The sequence below is a fragment of the Propithecus coquereli genome, unplaced genomic scaffold (assembly GCF_000956105.1).
Source record: "Propithecus coquereli isolate 6110/MARCELLA unplaced genomic scaffold, Pcoq_1.0 Scaffold91, whole genome shotgun sequence".
NCBI classification, from domain to species: Eukaryota; Metazoa; Chordata; class Mammalia; order Primates; family Indriidae; genus Propithecus; species Propithecus coquereli.
The window spans coordinates 5511178-5531471 of NW_012155396.1; the positions used below are offsets into that span (position 1 = coordinate 5511178).

General features: G+C 38.6%; 1 protein-coding gene across 1 annotated transcript in view; it reads right to left on the reverse strand.

Annotated features, from left to right (window-relative positions):
- Window positions 1–18871, reverse strand: part of CEP41 (centrosomal protein 41kDa) — a 33635-nt gene extending 14764 nt beyond the window's left edge. Inside the window, 4 exon segments of the mRNA XM_012664740.1 lie at window positions 6779–6795; window positions 7363–7429; window positions 13195–13258; window positions 18842–18871. Coding sequence (XP_012520194.1) covers window positions 6779–6795; window positions 7363–7429; window positions 13195–13258; window positions 18842–18871 — 178 coding nt within the window.
- Window positions 18872–20294: the final 1423 nt, after the last annotated feature.

A 20294-nucleotide genomic window follows, 5' to 3' on the forward strand; every position in this document is an offset into this window, starting at 1 on the left:
AAAAAAAAAAAAAAAAAAAAACTGATCCAATTTCACTTTATCGAGTATCTTTTCCATCGATACATGTTAAAAGTTAGTTTCCTTAAACTTTTCTGAAGATGACTACCAACTCTGAACAGTTTTCAGTGTTGTACGCCACCCACCCTTATCCTTTCCTCCTCTTCTAGGTTTGGTACCCATGACTTCTTAAATATGGCCTCGACCTCATTATTTCAGCATTACTAAAGGTTAGCTGGATAATTACTATGGCCTTCACTGCATAAATGTCTCATAAGCCAGGACTCCTAGCAACAAAGGGAAGGATTAAAGGTATTTGAGATTATTTACCTGGTGTTACTAATCATTTCCATGAACTTTTCCAAAACACCAGCACAGACTGGATAGTCACTTTGGAGGATAATACAATCTTGGTTTACCAAGCACCTTAAGACTCAGAGTCAGGAAATAATATTACCTTAAAAACTAGCCTTCTGTAAATATGTCAAAACTTTTTAATAAGGAATTAAAACTTCTCTGTTCTAAAATGTCTTAAAGAGAGCAATTTGGCTAATAACAGACCATTACTTCTAGAAAATTCTTAAAGCCGCTTCATCAGAATGCAACAAAGTAATAAATCTATATGCAATGGAGCTTCTAAAACCTGCCAGGATGCAGATCCAAATAGGCTGAGCAGAGGCTTTAAAAAGTGCAACTGAATAACTACAGTGTTCCTATCAATTGCTACCAACTTGCCCACCAAAAGTCATTTATGCAAATCAAAACAGCAATAAATCAGCCAATGGAAACAGTCAACAGCTTTCAAGTAGCTTGCACTGCGAAATTTATCCACTGATATTCTTTTGGTATGGTTACATAGTCTGAAATACTTCTAAGTATAAAATGTACACATTAAAATCCCCTCTAACTAAATGAGATTACCTTGAACAAAAAAACCAGACTTTGCTATATTCGATTGGCATCTCTGCCGTCCTCCAAGCAAGCACTAGAAGCCCCTGTATATTTGAGCCTGAACTCTACGTACCTGGTTCTGGTTTAGAAGGGCAGCCATCAGTAGGACTTTCTGACATTATTACTCAGAGATAAAAGATCAAACTAGACGTTTTACGGTAAGTTTTAAATTTTATAAAAAGGATTACTTGGAAGGCTCTGTCAGTCTGTCCTTGCAAGAGCGAACAGAGCTTTAAAAATGGAGCTTCTGCTACTGTAGCTTCTCCCAAACTCTGTGTCGACGACAAATAACCCTAGTTTCAGATGTGTTATCAAGTTTGCTTCTTCAGTAAGTCTAGGGTCTAAGTCTGTCTCTCTCGAATTACTGGAAGGACAGAGACCTGACTATCTAGGATGTGTCACACCGGGTCCAACTAGTGTCATCTAACCACCAGAAACCAAGAATAGGCTTTGTAAATGGTCAATAGACACAGAGTGTCTATTTTCCTCAGGTAGAGTTGAAAGAATATTCAGATTACAAAGGATTTTTGCATTTTCAAGGTTCTGTTGAAATGCATTATTAGCAAAGGGAAGTTGGACTCACAGTGGAAGACAAATCAAAGGAAGTAACAGAACAAGGTCTGTGATTTCACAGAAAGACATGGCATCTAAGGTAATCCGAGGAAAGTGATGGGTCTAGGGTGTCATGAAACAGGGGAATATTCTCCTCCCTTTCAACCCAAAAGAACACTTACAACAGACAACGGGAAAAGAGAAGGAAATCACTTCTAAAATGTAGATGCCAAATAAGAAATCTAAAGTAACTCTGTCAGGCAATCAGCACAAAGTGTATGAAACAGGGTGGCAGGAACCTCTTGCCTTACTAAAAGGGAGCCCGCTGCTCTTAAGGAGGGACGGTGATGGAGCATTTTCAGGGCTCTCTATTCCAAGGGTATTTCTTTTGGTAGATAATCTCCATTTAAGGTTTAGATGTTAAAGAAACCACATTGTACTTTTAAGAAATGTTTTAAACAAGGTTTTGCCAATGTGGGCAGAATGCGACACTTTTATGGGACAAATTTCTAGTGAGGACATGTGAGCCCATACTCAGCTGCAGACGGATGGGAGGTGAAAGTGACCATGAATTCAGACAGAGCAGGCCAGCTGGAGTTTGCCTGCCTTGGAGGAGGTAAGAATGACAACAACGAAGTGTAGGTAAGTAAACAAGATTTTTTTCACAGTTCAAAATTTAATATATATTTTAAAAATATATACTTATATGATAAGGTGAAATGTATAGAAGAAAAGAGAAGGATGCTGTGATATTACATATTTTTTTTAAATGTCTATAGCCTAACCCGTCCAGCCAAACATGGCAAATAAAAACAGCATAAAGCCCGAGGCCAAGCCTATTGTCTGAGGCTTCCAAATACTGCAGTAATTTAAAAGGAACATTTTCACTTTAGATTAAAAGGTCTGCTGTGCAAAAAGAAAATGTTCTGGTGTATTCTGGATTTGTAATTTTCTCTTCCAGGAAGATGTATTTTACCAGAGCCAAGTCCTGAACTGTGATCAATCAGAGTACCTCTTTAGCACCATTAGCTAAATACTCCCCTTCTTTTACTTAAGCTATGAGCAAACCATTTTCCAAAATAGATGTTTCTACCTCTTCTTTAATTCTGGCCTTGAAGTATACATTTTACATCAGTTTTGGATACAGATTGAAAAATTATGATGTTGTGCAAGAGCAACACACTCAATGACTAGTAATGTATCTTTGCAGAAGATTAGTTTTTTAAAAAGGATGTGGATGAAATATGATTAATTAAAAGAAAACAGACTGCAATGAATTGATAATGCATAACATTAAGAATAAGCTCTTTCTTTCCTATACCTCTAAGTCTTTCATGAATACTCTAATTTATACGCACAAGAATGTTATGAAGAGAGATATTGTTACCCCCCATCTCAAGTATAGACAAAATAAGAAAATAGAAAACATTAAATAGCTTGAGGAAGGCCATGAAGACTGTAATACAATGAAACTACAGGTTTAACTAGAGCTCATTCCACATTCCAATATTAATACCCCTTCGGGGATGTAAGTTGGGCAGAATTCAGTCCCACAGGCCATATTCTTAGGAGCTGACCTAAGGGATGGTACGCACTGTCTCCCATATCCTTCAAGGCACCTGCCAGGCTCACCTGACTCCTACAGCTCTCCACACGTGTCAGCCATAGAACATGGTTGTTAGTGAATAACCAACTTATAGGACAACTATCAAGTCCCATTTTCCCAAACCATACTCACTTTTTTTGATCTCTTCTAGCCTCTCAGTGTATTTAGTCATACTGTTACCTAAAAAGAAAATGAGGATTTTAGATATGCTTTAAATGGAAGAAAATGAGTACCACTGTGAAAACAGAATGGAGAAAAAGTATTCCCTAAGCTTTCCTATCCTGTTCTTTTGGGATTCTGGACAGTAGGCAAATGAGCCACACAGAGTAAATGGTCTTTTGGATAATACAGCATTATTAAAAGATAAGGTACCAAGGAAGATGTTTGATCAAATGTGTTTAAGAACTCCCAGACAATAAAGATGATCGGTTTATGTCAATTTCTTTTTCTTCTTTTGAGTCAAGGCTTTCCTCTTCCTTTAACTCCCCCCATAATCTTTTGGTTGGAAGATAGAAGAGGAGCAAGAAAGAAGCAACATTCTTTGAATGTCTAAATGTGCCTTTGTGGCTACTCAAGTAACCCTTTCCTCTCTGCTTTGTCTTTGTGGTTTCCTCCTCTTCCCCGCACTTGGTCTTCTACTATTCACGCTCCTGTTGCGGCCTGAACTAGACCACACACTCCATACACTAGTATTCACCATGGGATTGATCTGCTGAGAAATAGCAGCAGATTCCTACCACTGTGGAATGTTCTGAGCCCTCATGTTTTATAGCCTGATTCTACAATACTAGGTACTAGCCAATACTAGGTTTGGAGGTTTTCATACTTTAAAACTGGGCCAGGATCATTCTGGTTTCCGAATGAACTACATTCGGCTCTCAAGCCAGGGGCTATTATTTTTCACTGGGCGTGCTATGATTCGATTCAATTCAACACAGCAAGCTCTATCTGGCACCTAAAAGGTATAGCAAAGGGAAAACATTCAAAATAATTTCTCATTTCTAAAATTGTGTTCCTAACTTTTTAAGCCTCGAGAGAATCTAGTTAGATTTAGCCTCAATTTCAGATAAAAGAAATGCTTCTAATTAATGGCATGAATTGACATTTTCAACGACTATTCTGAACTTCACGTTTGGGTCAGAAGTAGAGGAAGAAAATCCTTGCTCTGAAACACAAAATACATTTTCAAAAAACAACTTACTTCATTTGTTATTACTAAATCTTTACCATGAATTCATCATGTAGTAAAAATCCACTGTTGTTTTCTTTCCCCATCTTAAGACACACACTTTCTATATCAAGGACCACAAAGGAGGATTCAGTGTAGTCCTAGACCCAGACTGTGTTGTTTCAGAAGCTCAGAGAAAAATGAAGGCATTCAGGGCTACTCAGAAGGCCTGAGTCTTCTCAACAGAAACACTGAGTATGTCTCAGAAGGGCCCAAACATCACCAAAGAACAGGATTAGAACCAAGTACCATCTTTTCTAGGTTCTTCAGACTGCAAATGACCTGAGATGTGACCAGATCTTCAGAGCAGAAAGCAGGGATTCTTCCTGGACACACATCCCTCCTCCCCACTGCAACTCTGAACTCAGGCGTGGACTTGCCTGGTTAATACAATAGGGGAAGACGGCAAATCAGTACGCTGTTCAGCTTCCCACAGTCTCATTCTTAAAATATTTTACATAGCAGCCCTTGGTTATATGTCCTGCGTCCCCCATGGTTGCATGTTGTTGATGTGGTGGCAGTTTCTTTTGGCTAGGAAAGCTTCAGGCAGTCTAGTCAGAAAATTGAGGGACAAAAAGGATGACTGATTTGCCCAGTAACCCAGCAAGTTAGTGACTAAGCCAGGATTTGCATTCCTAACCTGGTTTCTAATACGGCTCACAAAAACACACGGCTTTTGCAGTTGTGTTGTTTTAAAAACACGACTCATCATGAGGTCAATTTGTAGAAAGTGCTACCCCCTTAATAGTAACAGGTGGGGACCATCTCATGCTGTAAATTCCCTGAAGAATGGAAAACATGATGCATGGAAAACAATAGCCAACCTTATTTATATAGTCTTTATTATTGAAACATTGCATTTCCAAACCACAGTGGTTTCTGTTAACAAAGTGTCTAAAGTTAATTTCTCTTTTAATTCTCAACATTTCCCAGTATTTACACAGCACTTCATCTGTATCAGCCCACCCTCACAACACTAGGGGGTAAGCTGCCACACCTACTGTTCGTTTTTCCCACTAAAGGAGAAAGCAGAGAAACAAAGTGTTTTGCAGAATTATACAAATATCTGGCAAAATTCAGAACAAATCTGAGAGGGCTATTGATAAGAATCTCTTTTCATTATACACATTCATTCTATCCAAGTATGGGGGGAAAATGAGAATGGAGGATTTCTGCTTTGCTTCAATTTTAAGAATGGAGAAATGAGATAGCAGGATGGCTGACACAAAAATCCCTAAAAATGGTTTTAGAAAGTATGAAAAGTGGCCTTTTATCCTACTTGGTACACTGCTTGTACCTTAACTAAGCTGCTTATCTTACCGTATCTAATTGCATCTGAAAATATTTTTGACTACGTTTTAAAAAGACTGAAAATGAATCAATTTCATAATTCACTTATTTATAAACACATCTTTGTTTATATAAAAAGAACCTAAAAGAATGTCAGAGAACCAATTTTTTCAAAAATTTGAAACTGCACATTACTGCCAGATACATTTTCCTAGATAAGCCTTTGATTAAAAAGAAAAAAAAAGTCAGTGGCTCTCCATTGCTTACTGAGTAAAGCTTAAACTCCTTGCTGTAGCACTAAAGATGCCAACAATTTATTCTTCAATGTTGCCTTAATTACTAAACTCGACAAATTCTCAGTCTTTAGTTCTCCATCATATCACCTTCTCCATGTAATCATAATAGCTCACCCAGTGGGAAGTGACCTTTCTCTGCTCTGAACTTCTATAGCACTCAGCTTACCACTCACAAGGCATTTATCATTGAACTGTCTTATCTACCTTATTAGATGGCAAGCCCAAGATTATTTACGCATGCATGCACGCAAAACACACACATACAATCTTTATCCCTTCTGTTGTCTAGCATAGGAGACACTCAAAAATATTTGCTGAATGAAATATACTGTGAAGATCTAGCATCTGAAAAATCCTTATAATGAGTTATTTTATAATGCAAATAATCACATTCTAATTTTGTTTGAGTTTTTGCACACCTGATTTTCTTTGAAATATATATAACTTCACTTATATACAGTATATGTTGTAAACTACCAATATGACCCTAATTGTTTCAGGACTCAGGCAACCTAGAAATAAATAAGGTGGTATTTAACTTCTACTTTGTTTACAATTAAAGTTGCAATAAAAGATATATAACAAAACTTTTATAATTATAATCCAGAGAAAGAAACAACCTAACTATGTCATAGTGCTATGTAAAGATAGAGCACAATCGATTAGCTGAGTGACTCATTCATTAGATTTTTCCATTGTTTTCCTATAATTTAATAACATTATTTGTACTGAGCCAGTAAGAAAAGCGAGTGATTTGAGCAGCAGTAATCTAAAGAGGATATGATTTATAAGGCACGAACTCAGTTGCTAAGAGACAACTCCACAGCTTTATTTTTTTTCAATATTTCCCTCCTCTACAGGAGAAGTTCTTTTGGCTGAGAAGAGCACAAAACGTGAAAAGAGGCACAGTGGTCCTTTGTTAACCTCAATAAGTTATACGTATGTATAATGCTTTCTGGTTTGTAAAAGCCTTTCACATACATTTCTTCCTTTGACGTAAGAAACAGAATTAAAAACCAAATGAAAATGAAGAGTACCTAGTCTGTAATGAGTCTGAGTGTCTAAGATCAAGGTTATTAGCGAATATTCAGGAAAAGTAAAGACTAAAGAAGAAAACAGGAAATAACTAGTTTGTGTGAGATAACAAAAGGAAGGTGAATTTTTAAAAAATAAAAATGAGGCTAAAAAAGACTGAATAGAGAAAGTCTACAGCATTTCAGAAAGCTAAAGAAATCTGAAATTAGATTGAACACAGATTGAAAATAAAAGGACAATGCAGCCCACGGAAGAGTGTAGGAGACTAATAAAGAGAGAGCCCTGCGGTTTGGAAAGTGGCCCTTAATCAGCCTGCAGTGCTGCAAAACAGAAACTCAGAGAGGGTGCTTGAGAGTACACAAGAACCCTGCAGTGGAGACTGAACAAAAAGCAGTCAGGGATTTCACCAGAAGCACAATCCATTCATGGCCCAGGCTGGCAATGGTGGGGAGCTGGTAAGATATACTCAGGCACCTATGGAACAAAAGAAATATTTGAAGTTCAAAATAACTCTGAGATTTCTAGCCATGGCTACACATAAGTGTTTGAGTTTGTGTGAGAAGTAGAGCCAGAAGTATAGAAACAAAAAATAATCTTTATCCAGGAGGAAGATCGCAGCCTTTGAAGAACTCAGTAGAAGGTGATTTGGGTGAAGACAGGAGATATCATGAAATTCTTGAATTTCTTGTGATTAACTCTGAATTGCTCACTGTTTGGTAAGAAAAGATTAAAGACCCATCTAGTTAGTCTAGAAATGAGAAACGCTCACTTATTCCTGTGTCTACTTTCATTGCACTGACTGCGGAGCTTAAAAACGTACCACAGATGGGAACTCCTTACTCTTACTTGGGCTATAAGGTCCCTCTTGTCTTTTCTTAACCAGGACTCCTTACTCTTTTCTCCTCGTGGCACACATATAAATGATAATATTTGGATAAAACACTGGGTTTGGGCTGCTCCAGGCTATCCAAAGAGCTGAAAGGATCTGTATCTTCACACATCATCTGCAGACTGCTGCACGCCAGGTGAAAAACTTCCTCTGAATACACACAGAGGTAAGACACAAAAATGTATAGAAACACAAGCATTAAAATAAAATCTCCCCTCTAAATTGACTTTAAAATAATTTCTAAATCTGAAACAACAATAAAATTGAACACTAGAATAAGACTTCTCTCCCACACTGACTTTAAAATACTTTCAGTTTTAAGCAATGAAACACATTTTGGCCCTTTTAAAAGCTTTACAAGACTAGTTTGGAAGACTCATGCTTCCAGGAAGATGGGGTAGATGTATTTTTCTCTACTCTTCCAGCTATATAAACAAAAACCCTGGACAACCCATAGAATGGCAGAAAATACTTGCAAATCATATTTCTGACAAGAGTCTAGTATCCAGAATTTATAAAAGAACTCTTATAACTCAACAAATAAGAAGAAAAATAACCCAATTTAAAAACTGGCAAATGATTTGAATAGATATGTCTCCGTAGGAGAGATGCAAATGCCAATAAGCATATAAAAAGGTGCTCAACATTATTAGTCATCAGGAACACGCAAATCAAAGCCACAATGAGATAACTACTTCACGCCCACAAAGATGGCTATAATCAAAATGATGGATAATAACAAGCATTAGAGAGGATGTGGAGAAAATAGAGCCCTCCTACGTTGCTGGTGGGAACATAAAGCATGGCTGCTTTGGAAAGCAGCTGGGCAGTTTCTCAAAAAAATTAAACAGAGTTGCCATGTTCAACTCCTAGGTATACACCCAAGACAATTAAAAACATGTTCACACAAAATGTATACACTGATGTTTGTAGCAATACTATGGACAGAAAGTATAATAATCCAAATTCTATCAACTGATGAGTGAACAAACAAAATGTGGAATAGCTAAATAATAGAATATTATTTGGCAATAAAAAGGAATGAAACAGTGATACATGCTACAACATAGATGAACCTTGAAAACATTACACCAGGTGAAAGAAGCCAGACACAAAAGGCTATATATTATATGATTCCCTTTATATGAAATGTTTAGAACAGGCAAGTCCATAGACACAGAAGGTAGACTAGTGGTTATTCTACATAATAAAGCTATCAATTCTCCCCAAATGATAAATAGGCTTAATGCAACTCCTATCAAAATTACAGCATTTTTTTGGCAAATGTAAATAAGATTATTCTAAAATTTATATGGGAAGGCAAAGAAATTAGAATAGTTAAAATAAGTTTGTAGAGAAAAATAAAGTAGTTAATCAGTCTAACCAATTTTGAGTATCCAATTTACTATATAGTGACAGAAATCAAGACTGTATGGTATTGACAGAGGGACAGAGACATGGATCAAGGGATCATAATAAAGAACCCAGAAACAGACCCATATAAACATGTCCAACTGACTTCTGACAAAGGTGAACAGGCAGCTCAAAGGAGTAAAGGTAACCTTTTAACCCAATGCTGCTGGACCAACTGGACATCCATAAGCAAAAGTTAATCTTGATCTAAGTCCCACACCTCATATAAAAATTACCTCAAAATGCTATCATGAACTTAAATGTAAAACCTAAAACTATAAAACTTTTAGAAAGAATAATGACAGAAAAAAATCACTGGGATCTAGGCTAGGCAAAGAGTTTTTAGACTTGATGATAAAATCATAATCCATAAAAGGAAAAACTGATAAAATGGACCTCATCAAAATTAAAAACTTTTGTACTTTGAAAGACCCTGTGAGGAGGATGAAAAGACAAGTTACAGACTGTGGAAAATATATTTGCAAACACCTATCTGACAAACAACTAGTAGCTAGAATGTATAAGGGACTCTCAAAATTCAACATTAAAAAAGCAAACAATCCAATGAGAACATAGGCAAAAAATATGAACAGACATTTCACTGAAGAAGATGTACAGAAAGTGAATAAGCAAATGAAAAGATGTTCATCATTAGCCATCAGGGAAATGCAAATTAAAACTGCAATGGTAAGCCATCACGCACCTATCAGTATAGCTAAAATAAAAAATGGTTACAAAACCAAATGCTGGTGGGAATGTAAAGTGGTACAGCCACTCCGAAAAACAGGCAGTTTCTTTAAAAAACCACATAGGTAACTACCTTATAATCAGCAGTTGTACTCCTATGCACTTATCCCAGAGAAATGAAGACTTATGTTCACACAAAAATATGTACACAAATGTTTATAGTACCTTTTCTTGTAGTAGCCAAAAAGTGGAAACAACCCAGATGTCCTTCAACAGGTAAATGGTTAACCTCAGGTACAGCCATACCATGGAATTCTAGCCATTAATAAAAAAGAACAAACTACTGACGACACACAACAACCTGGATGAATATCCAGAGAATTATGCTAAGTGAAAAAAGCCAATCCAAAAGGCTGCATACTGTACGATTCCATTTATATAGCATTTGTGAAATGACAAAATTACAGAAATAGAGAACAGATTAGTGGTTGCCAGGGGTTAAGGAGGGGTAGAAGCAGAAAGTGGATGTGGCTATAAAAGGGCAATGTAAGGAATCGCTGTGGTGATGGAAACCTTCAGGATCTTGACTGTGTGTATAAATGTCAAAATCATGGTTGTGATGGTGCCTTACAGTTCTGCCAGATGTTACCATTGTGGAAAACTGGGTAAAGCGCACATGGAATCTCTCAGTATTATTCTTACAAAATGCATGTAAATCTACAATGATCTCAAAACGAAAAATTTAATCAACAAATAAAACTTTAGTTTAAACCAGTAATCCCAGCACTTTGGAAGACTGAGGGGGGAGGACTGCTTGAGCCCAGGAGGTCAAGGTTATAGTGAGCTATGGTCGGGCCACTGTAACTCATATCTCAGGATATAAAATGTTATATGTATTTAACATATATATTATAAAAAGAAGATAAAAGGCTGGGTGAGGTGGCTCATGCCTGTGTCAAACCCCAGCACTTTGGGGGGCCAAGGTGGGAGGGTCACTTGAGCCTAGGAGTTGGAGACCAGCCTGAGCAATATAGCAAAACCCTGTCTCTACAAAAAATTAAAAAATTAGCTGGGCGTGGTGGTGGGCACCTGTAGTCCCAGCTACTAGGGAGGTTGAGGCAGGAGGATCTCTTGAGCCCAGGAGATCATGTCTACAGTGAGCTATGATGATGCCACTGCACCCTAGCCTGGGCAACAGAGCAAGATCCTGTCTCAAAAAAAAAAAAAAAAAAGCAGATATAAATATCTCAATATCAAAAAAATTGAAATAAACTTCAGGCACCATTATTGAGTCACATTTTCATTATGAATTGAGGAACTGAAGAGAAAGAAAGGGGTTGTCATTCACAAACCCAATTCGATTTCCAGGGGAAAAAAAAACTATGAAGGCATAGATAAATCTATATATCCGGAATAGACCTCAGCTTTAAAAAATTTTAATTTTAAGGAGATTTAAAGGTTCCCAAAGAAATTCATTCCTTTATAGGAGTCTTTAAAATCATATCTTGACTCCTCAGAAAAAATATGGCATTTTAAATCTAGGTGGTTACCTCACAGAATCCCTTACTTCAGAAGGGTGGATCACAGTTGCAATTAAGGGAAGATGGGTAGAAATGGAAGAGTCAAGGGTATGTGTGGTAGAAGAAATAAGGCTGGGGGAAATACAGGGACAGTGTGGCCTAAGAAACAGTACACCAGGCCCAGCACCAGATCTCCAGCATTGACTTCCTCATCCTGCAGACAATCCTAGTTCTATGTGCTTTATTGAACTCTGAATAAATCACAAAAGCTCTGTGCCACAATTTCCTCCTTTTCTAAAACAGAGATAATATTTTCCACCTGCCCATCAAACAGGATATTTGCAAGGATAAAGATCTGCATGGCATGAAAATGTTTGAAAGAAGAGTACCAAGAAATAGTATCTGCAAATGTGGTGAATTTAAATAAAACATTTAAGTCTATTTCATATGAGTAAACATGCATAATGGAAGATAATGATTTTGAAGGAGATTAGAAAAAGAGAAACACAAAATAAACAAGATTATTTCAAAGTCAACATCAAAACAAAGTCAACATCCCAGTTTACTTTTCTCAGTTGTCTTAAGGCTACTGGTGGAAAATTCAGTATTGCTAAAGGCACACCGTGCCCCAATCCACTAGCAAAACCATCTTAATCAGATGGATTTCCACAGCAGGCTTTAACAAGGTTGAAAACAAAAATAAACAAGCAAACAACCAAAACCACACAAGACTGCAAATCTTCTATCGGCTGGGCAGCAGTCTTTACTACGACACTGAAAAATGGGAAGAGCACAGAAATAAGCAGTTCATTTTACCTGTACTGCAGCACTAATTAAATTCTGTCTGGTACTTTAGTTACTCATTCAAGTCTGTCTGCCTCCACTTGAATCTAAGCTCTTTGAATGAAAAACCACAATTCACACTCATCTTTCTGTCTCCCATAGTCCATAAGGTTGCGTGTAGTCAGCACTCTGCAAACACTGAACTGAACAAACATGCACATGTATAATATATTACTACCAGTTTAAAGGAATATATTTAAGGTATTCCTAAATAGAAGTTGACCTCCTGATATTTATTTAGCTTCAGCCCTGCAACTTATTAAAGAATGGTTTCAATTTCTGGAATTTCATTCGCTCAGTTTATGTTATTTCTTATGTGGTAAGGAATAACAAGCTAAATTATGTGAGTACAAATTTTTACTGATAATCTGAAAAACAGCTTTCAAAGATAAATCCTGAGTCCAAAAAGACATCAGGCAAGACAGTGACAAACTTTAAGCTGTGATTTATACCAGGTATGGCAGGCTTCTTCTTGTTAATTATCAGTCAATAATTAGATTTTATTTTTTATTTTTTGAGACAGAGTCTCACTTTGTTGCCTGGGCTATAGTGAGTGCCGTGGCGTCAGCCTAGCTCACAGCAACCTCAAACTTCTGGGCTCAAGCAATCCTTCTGCCTCAGCCTCCCGAGTAGCTGGGACTATAGGCATGCGCCACCATGCCCGGCTAATTTTTTCTCTCTCTATATATATTTTTAGTTGTCCAGATCATTTCTTTCTATATTTAGTAGAGATGGGGGGGTCTCGCTCTTGCTCATGCTGGTCTCGAACTCCTGACCTCGAGCGATCCACCCGCCTCGGCCTCCCAGAGCGCTAGGATTACAGGCGTGAGGCACCGCGCCCAGCCTAGATTTTTTTTTAAAGTTCTAACTTTCTAATTTTTACTCACCAGTGTCCAGTCTTGACTTGACATGCTGATACCTTGGGTTCTGTGGTATCCTTTTGGTCAAATACTAAAAAATAAGAAAATCTACAATCAGTTGGATTACTACACGTATAAAGGTGGCAAAGTCAGATACTTAAAAAATGGAACAAATCCTAAATTTCATAGAATTTAAAAATGGAAGGGGCTGTAGAGGTCCAGCTGTCGCTTCACTACAGGACTCTTCTCTATAGCATCTCCATAAGCGAAGGCAGTTGTCTAGTTTCTGCCAAAACACTTCCATATTTCAACAAAATAATCTCGAAGTGCTATGTGATAAGAAAAAAAAAAACTCTTACAAAATTATTTCTTACATTAGCCAAAATCAGAATCCCTTCAATTTCCACTCAGTCCACAATTGTAGCCCATATGTCATCCACCTTGGCCTCAAGAAATCTGTTAAAATAACTAAAGCTATCCTGTCCCTCTTCTTTTAATTTCGCTCTCTGTATGATGGTTTCTAGGCCATCTCCCTGGACATCCTCCCTCTAGATTTTTATCTACATCTCCCCTAAAAAGGCAGGATCCGGACCTGACCAGTGGCCCTGATGCAGTCAGGTCAGGACCCGGGTGGGGAGGCTCCAGCTATCTCCCTGGAGTCTGTGGCTCCACAGATGGCAGTACAGTGGTACCTGCTCTCGTGGCAGCTGAGGCTCATGTCATGCTCAAGGTAAGTTTATGGTCAGCAAAAATGTCTATGTCAAGTCTCCCTTGTGCTGTACCCTGGAAGTTAACTCTTTGGATCCAAGTGCAAGACATTAACCCACATTAAATTCCAGTGGCGATTGTGAAAGCTATTAAGTGAGGCAAAGCTAGTGAACAAAGACATTACAAAATATTGTTTTCTTGCTCAGGCCTTTTTCTGGCCTGTAGGTATGAAAATTCTATGTTCAGTAATAGGTAGCTGTGGAATATGAAATTAAAACTGGGTAATATTAATAACTTTCTAGCTGCATCTTCTCCACCCTCTCACATGTTCTCATGCGCAAGTTGCCAGGAACTTCTCCCTAATGTGCCACACTTATGCAGGACACCAGGCCTAGCAGACGTCTGCCTAGAATGCCTTTCTTCAACTTGTCCTTGGGCAAAATTTATTTCCTCTGCAAAGCTGTCCAGGATAGAACTAGGCACTTTCTTCTGCTTAGCTCCCAAAGTAGCCATACCCTGTATCCTTGTTTACACCTGATCTTCTTCCCTAGTCTAGGATTTCCTTGAAGGCAGAGACAATGACTTACTCATATTTGTATTAGCCCAGGACCTGGTATATGGTAGGTATATTGATTGATATTCAGTCAATAAATATCTAGAATGAGGATTGTGTTATAGTAACTATCCAGCTCCTTAGAAGAGAACATCAAACTTACAAAAACTGCATCATTTGCCTTTGAAAACAGTTAACTACAGCATGTTCTGTTGGGAGGATTGCAAAATAAATCGTTTACATATAAAAATACCTGTTCAAATGATGCATAAAGCATAAAAACAATACAGCATACTTCAATGTCATACAAAATATCTGTTGGCCAGTTTTGGATTTCAGAGACCAGAAAGAATTTATAAAAACTGGGTGCACACACCTACAGAGAGATATCAATTTTTAATTTTGCCAAGGACATAAAAACTAAAAACAAAAAAAAGTAAAATTTCACAACTACCATTGACTATTTTAATATATAAAGGGAAAGAAAGAAAAAAAGATCCCAGAGTAAAAACATTAGTCCTTCAGTGTTATCAAAAAAACTCATGACATTGTCTATGTTTTTCACTTCATCCCAAGCAAATGAAATCTTTACAATGAACACATGGCATTGGTCCTCAGATTGTGTTTGCAAGCACTAAGCTATTTTATCTGTAGAGAAAGGCTGGAAAGCTCATTTCTCCACATGAGCAGTAACCCATTGTCTATAAGAAACAGTGACTGCAACACCAATTCCAATTCCTTCCCTAGACGAAGATGGAGAAGATTCTTAAGCAAGAGAAGGAAAATATACAAAGACTGAAAAGGGAGACTTCAGGACGAGTTCCCCAGAGGGAGACAATATCATGGCAAAATGAAACAAAAAAACAGGGAAAACCTGTGCCTGGTAAATTGAGTCAAGTAATTAGCATTCTAACACTAGACTTTAGTTATCTTAGGCTAAGGGATTTTTTTTTTTTGCACTCTGTATTTTTATCATTTCTATACTCTATTTCCTGTTTTTACTTTTGTTTTGTTTTTCCTGCTAGTTTCCTAGCAAAGCTTCTTTTGAAAAATTCCAGGCTAGTCTCTGCTGAACCAAGGGGATTTGTCCATACCTAAGCCAAAATAGCGAAGAAGTGAGGGTGTCTCTGGGGACCAGGTGTGGTGGCAGCAGAATGATGAGGGGAGAGTGTGGACAGCTGCAGTCGCTGCGCCCTTCCCGCCCCCGGTTTTCCCTTACCCAGACTAATGAGAAATCCATATGCTGCAGGAGAAAAATGTAATGTTTTTTTTCCATGTTCCCATTTCAGTAAAATTTCTTGTTCCTGACTTTCTAGTACCAGCTACAACGTAAAACTATTTGTGCTCTACTGCAAGCAGAGCATCACAGATTTTATGGAACTGTCATACTTTTTTCTTTAAAATTCTTGCTTTGGGGGTGACGGCTTCTTGACCTACTGACCAACTGGCTTTCTTTCAGTTACATAAACAGGATGGAATGGTGGAAAGCGAAGAAGCTGAAAAAAGAAGCTGTTTCAAGGAAGACCATTCATCCAACAAAGACTTACTGAGCACCAACCATTCATTCAGTTGACACTTACTGAGTGCCTGCTAGAAGCAAGGCCCTGTGCTGAGGACACAGTCCTTGCCATCCAGCTCTCACTGACTGCTGGGAAGACAGACAAGTGAATAAACAGATGCCAGACTGCATGAGGAACAAGGAGAGGAAAGAGGGGATGCGACGAGAACACCTAAGATTGGCACCTAATCCAGACTAAAAGAGTTGAGAACTGTTTCCTGAAGGGTGACTTCTGAGCTGAACTCTGAGGGCTGAGGAGGTTAGTCAAGCTAAAGGAGTGGTGGGTGGGAGCTACAGGGTTCCTGGTAGACAGAAAAGCATGGGCAAAGAAGGGAGATGAGAGAGAGTATGAACAGATTTAAGAAATCTAACAGTAATTGGCAGGCCTGGAGCATAGGGGGAAATACGGGGACAAATGACGCTGGAGAGGCAGGCAGGGGCAGATCACTAAGGGCCTTGTATACATGCTGAGAAACCTGATTTTATCCTGTAGATCAGTGGTTCTCAAACAGGTACAATTTTGCTCCCTCTAGCCCCAGGGACATTTGTGAATGTCTAGAGACATTTTTGGTTGTCATAATTAGGTTGGCGGGGGCACTACTGGCATCTACTGGGTAGATGGCAGGGATGCTGTTAAACATCCTACAATGACAGGGCAGCCCCACAACCAAGAATTAGCCAGCCCAAATGTCAACAGTGCTGAGGCTGAGAAACCCTGGTGAAGATGGAGGGGAGTCACTGAAGAAGGTTTAAGGAGGAGTGATGAGATTATATTTCTGTTTTAGAAAGATCACTCTGGCAGCAATACGGAGAATGTGAGTCCAACAGGGAGGCATGAAAATAAGTTAAGAGGTGGTTGTGCTATGAGGATCTGTAGTCCTAGGGAAGTCACAATAGAGATGAAGAAGAGACAGTTTTGAAAAATCTTTAAAATGTAGAAGCAATGATTTAAAATTGACTCGTGTAACAAGAGGACAGTGATACCATTCCCCAAAACAAGAAGTTAAGGAGGAAGCATATATTGAAAAACATGTTATGTTCAGTTTGGGGCATGTTGAGTATGAAATACCTGTGGGTTATCTAAAATGGAAGTGCCTAGCTGGCTATTTGGGTCTGGAAATGAGGAGAGAGATCTGGGCTAGAAAAAACAAGATGTGGGAATTGTCAGCATATAGTCAGTAAAGGAAGCCATGGAATGGATGAAATCATCCTGGGGGAGAGTGTACACTGAGAAGAAAAACTCCAACATTTAAGGTCAGGTGGAGGAGAGGCACTTTGGATAAGAGGCCCTACAAAAGCAGCTCATGAAAATTGAAGAGTTTCAGGAAGAAGGGAGTGGTCAAGAGGGAACAATACTGTTGAGACAGAGAACAAGAGGTCAAGTGTGAACAAGCAAGCAAGAATGCAGGTCAAGTAAGAGACCAAGAGAAAAGCAAATGTGGATTTAGCAAACCAGGACACTGCTGATGGCTCTGGTTAAAGCAGTTATAGTCAACTGATGGGGCAGAAGCAGAAACAGCAGGTCAACTGCATGAGAGGGAGGAAGCAAAGGAAAGGATGGTAGCCAGATGGTCTTTTTTCCCCTAAAGAGAGATGCTAAGGGATAATCTTTGTTGTTGTTTTGTTTTGTTTTGCAAAAAAGAAAAAGAAGAGATTTGGATGTGTATAGGCCAACAGGCAAGATAAGAGAGGTTGCAGGTGTGAGAGAGCGGGAGAGGATGGGACCAGTGAGGTGGAAAGGTCGGCTTTGGATATATATTTAAAATAAAGATATAAGATAGGTGGACATAATAATGAAGTTTATCAGGAGAATCATCCCACTAAATATGGGGTGATTCATTATAAAACAATATATAATTGGAACTTCAGCCCACCCTTCTTATCTTATAGCTAACCTCCTTGAAAAAAAAAAAATCTACACTGAGTATCTATACCTTACTCTTCAATCTATTGCAGTATGGCTATTGTCCCCACCATAGCCATAGAGGTTCCTGTGGCAGTCAGTCAACATCAGAGATCCCCTAGTTGCCAAATATAATGGATAACTTTACAGTCCTTAACTTACTTCACTTTTCTACTCCATGTCACACTGTTAGACATCCCTACTTTCCTCAGTTTCCACTCCCTCAGCTTCAGTGATGTCTCTCTCCCCTGATTCACCAATCACACATTGATTGTTCCTCTGTCAGCTACTTAACTATTGTGTTCCTCAGGATTCCAACTTCTCAATCTATAGGTTTTCTATGGGCCAAACACTTAGGCCTAATTCCATCTACATGCTTCTAATCGCAAATAGGGAACTTTATTTATTTATTTATTTTTTAGAGACAGGGTCTCGCTTGTTGCCCAGGCTGGAGTGCAGTGGCCATTCACAGGCATGATCCCACTACTGATCAACACAGGAGTTTTGACCTGCTCCATTTCCAACCTGGGCCAGTTCACCCCTCCTTAGGCAACGTGGTGGTCCCCCCATTGCCGAACTAAGTGAGGACACCTGATGGACACAGCACACTACAGCACAGATCTCCTGGGCTCAAGTGAGCCTTCTGCCTCAATCTCCCAAGTAGCGGGGACCACAGACGCCCACCACTGTGCATAGCCCAAATAGTGAACTTTATCTCTTCTGAGCTTCAGGCATATATTCATTTACTCATTCCACAAATATGTATGAAGCAACTGTTGTATGTGCCAACCAATGGGACAATGCAGACGAAGTCCCTATCTTATGTTCTCATAAGTATGCCAAGAAATAAACAAGTAAATAAAATAATTACAGATTGATCTACTTACTGGGTGAAGATAGCAGATTGAATGACTGCATCTAATTTTATTCCCTCTTAAAACTTCAATAAAACCTCATTAAAAGGATATTGTTTTAAGGACATAAAGCCCAAAAAACAAAGAGAGTGAGAGAAGGGACAGCAATAGAGCACTAGATTTCTGAAATATAGAAAGCTGATCAACAAGTGAAAATGCTTTGATGGACTCAAGATAGCCAAAGACTACGGGGCAGCAGGGAAAGCCAAGAACAATTCTTAAAAGGCTGAGGAAATGACAGCCTTAGGCAGCTCCAGAAGTGAGGAGTAAAAGCAGTAGCTGAAACAAGGGCTGGTTGAAGGCTGTTTGAGAAGCAGTTGGATCTCCAAATCCCTCTCCCCTCAGTGCCACTGGACGATTACCCTCCCTCCATCCTGGCAGGTATCTATAGATTTGTTCCCTGGAGAGGGTTTCTAGAGTGGGAGGTCTCCACACAGGAGAAGGCAGAGATATCATTACTGAAAATAGGGGTAATAAGTGAATAACACATCCTAATCTTGAGATTTAGCTTCCAACCCTAATCCCTCCAGGAATTCAACTAGGCTTTTACCCTCAGGAGACTGAAGGAGTTCTCTGGGGAAAATGGCCAGCCTGAGAGGAAAGAGTGGAATGTACAGATTTGGGAGGAGGAGTCCTGAAAGTATGGCCTAGTGAGGTCATTCTATAATAAAGTTTGCTATCAGCAAGCCTCTCCCAAATATAGAGATCTCAATCCCCTTTTAAAGTCTCCCACTTGAAAACATAAATTAATAAGTTATGGATTAAAATAAGTCTAAGAACACTGCTATAGACTAAATTGTGTCCCCCCAAAATTTGCATATTGAAGCCCTAACCCCCAATGTGACTGCATTTGGAGATAGAGCCTTTGGAAGGTAATTAAGGTAAAATAAGGTCATAAGGGGCAACCTTATCCAATAGGATTAGTGTCCTTACAAGAAGGGACTCCAGAGAACTCCGTCTCCCCTCCCCTCCACCATGAGGACACAGTGAGAGAAGGTAGCCATCTGCAAGCCAGGAAGATAGTCCTCACTAGAAACTAAATTGGCTGGCACCCTGATCTTGGACTTCCAGCCTCCAGAACTATGAGAAATAAATTTCTGTTTAAGCCACCCAGTCTGGAATTTTGTGATGGCAGCCTGAGCTAACACAAACATTTCCAACAAAACAAAAACAGCAATTTGGAGGAAATTGAGACTATGCAGGGAGAAAATGTTTTCAAAAACTATAATTAGAGAAATGAAAATACATGTCCACACCATTTTAAAATTGATTGTAGTGATGATTAAACAACTAACTCTGTGAATAAATTAAAAGCATTGAATTGTACACTTTAAATGGGTGAATTTATGGTATGTGAATTATATCTCAATAAAGCTGTTATCCAAAAAATTAAAGTTTAAAAGTAAAAATTTTTTAAAAAAACATTTTCCTCTACAAAAGACCCTGTTAACAGGATGAAAAGATAAGCTACAGACTGGAAGGAAATAATTG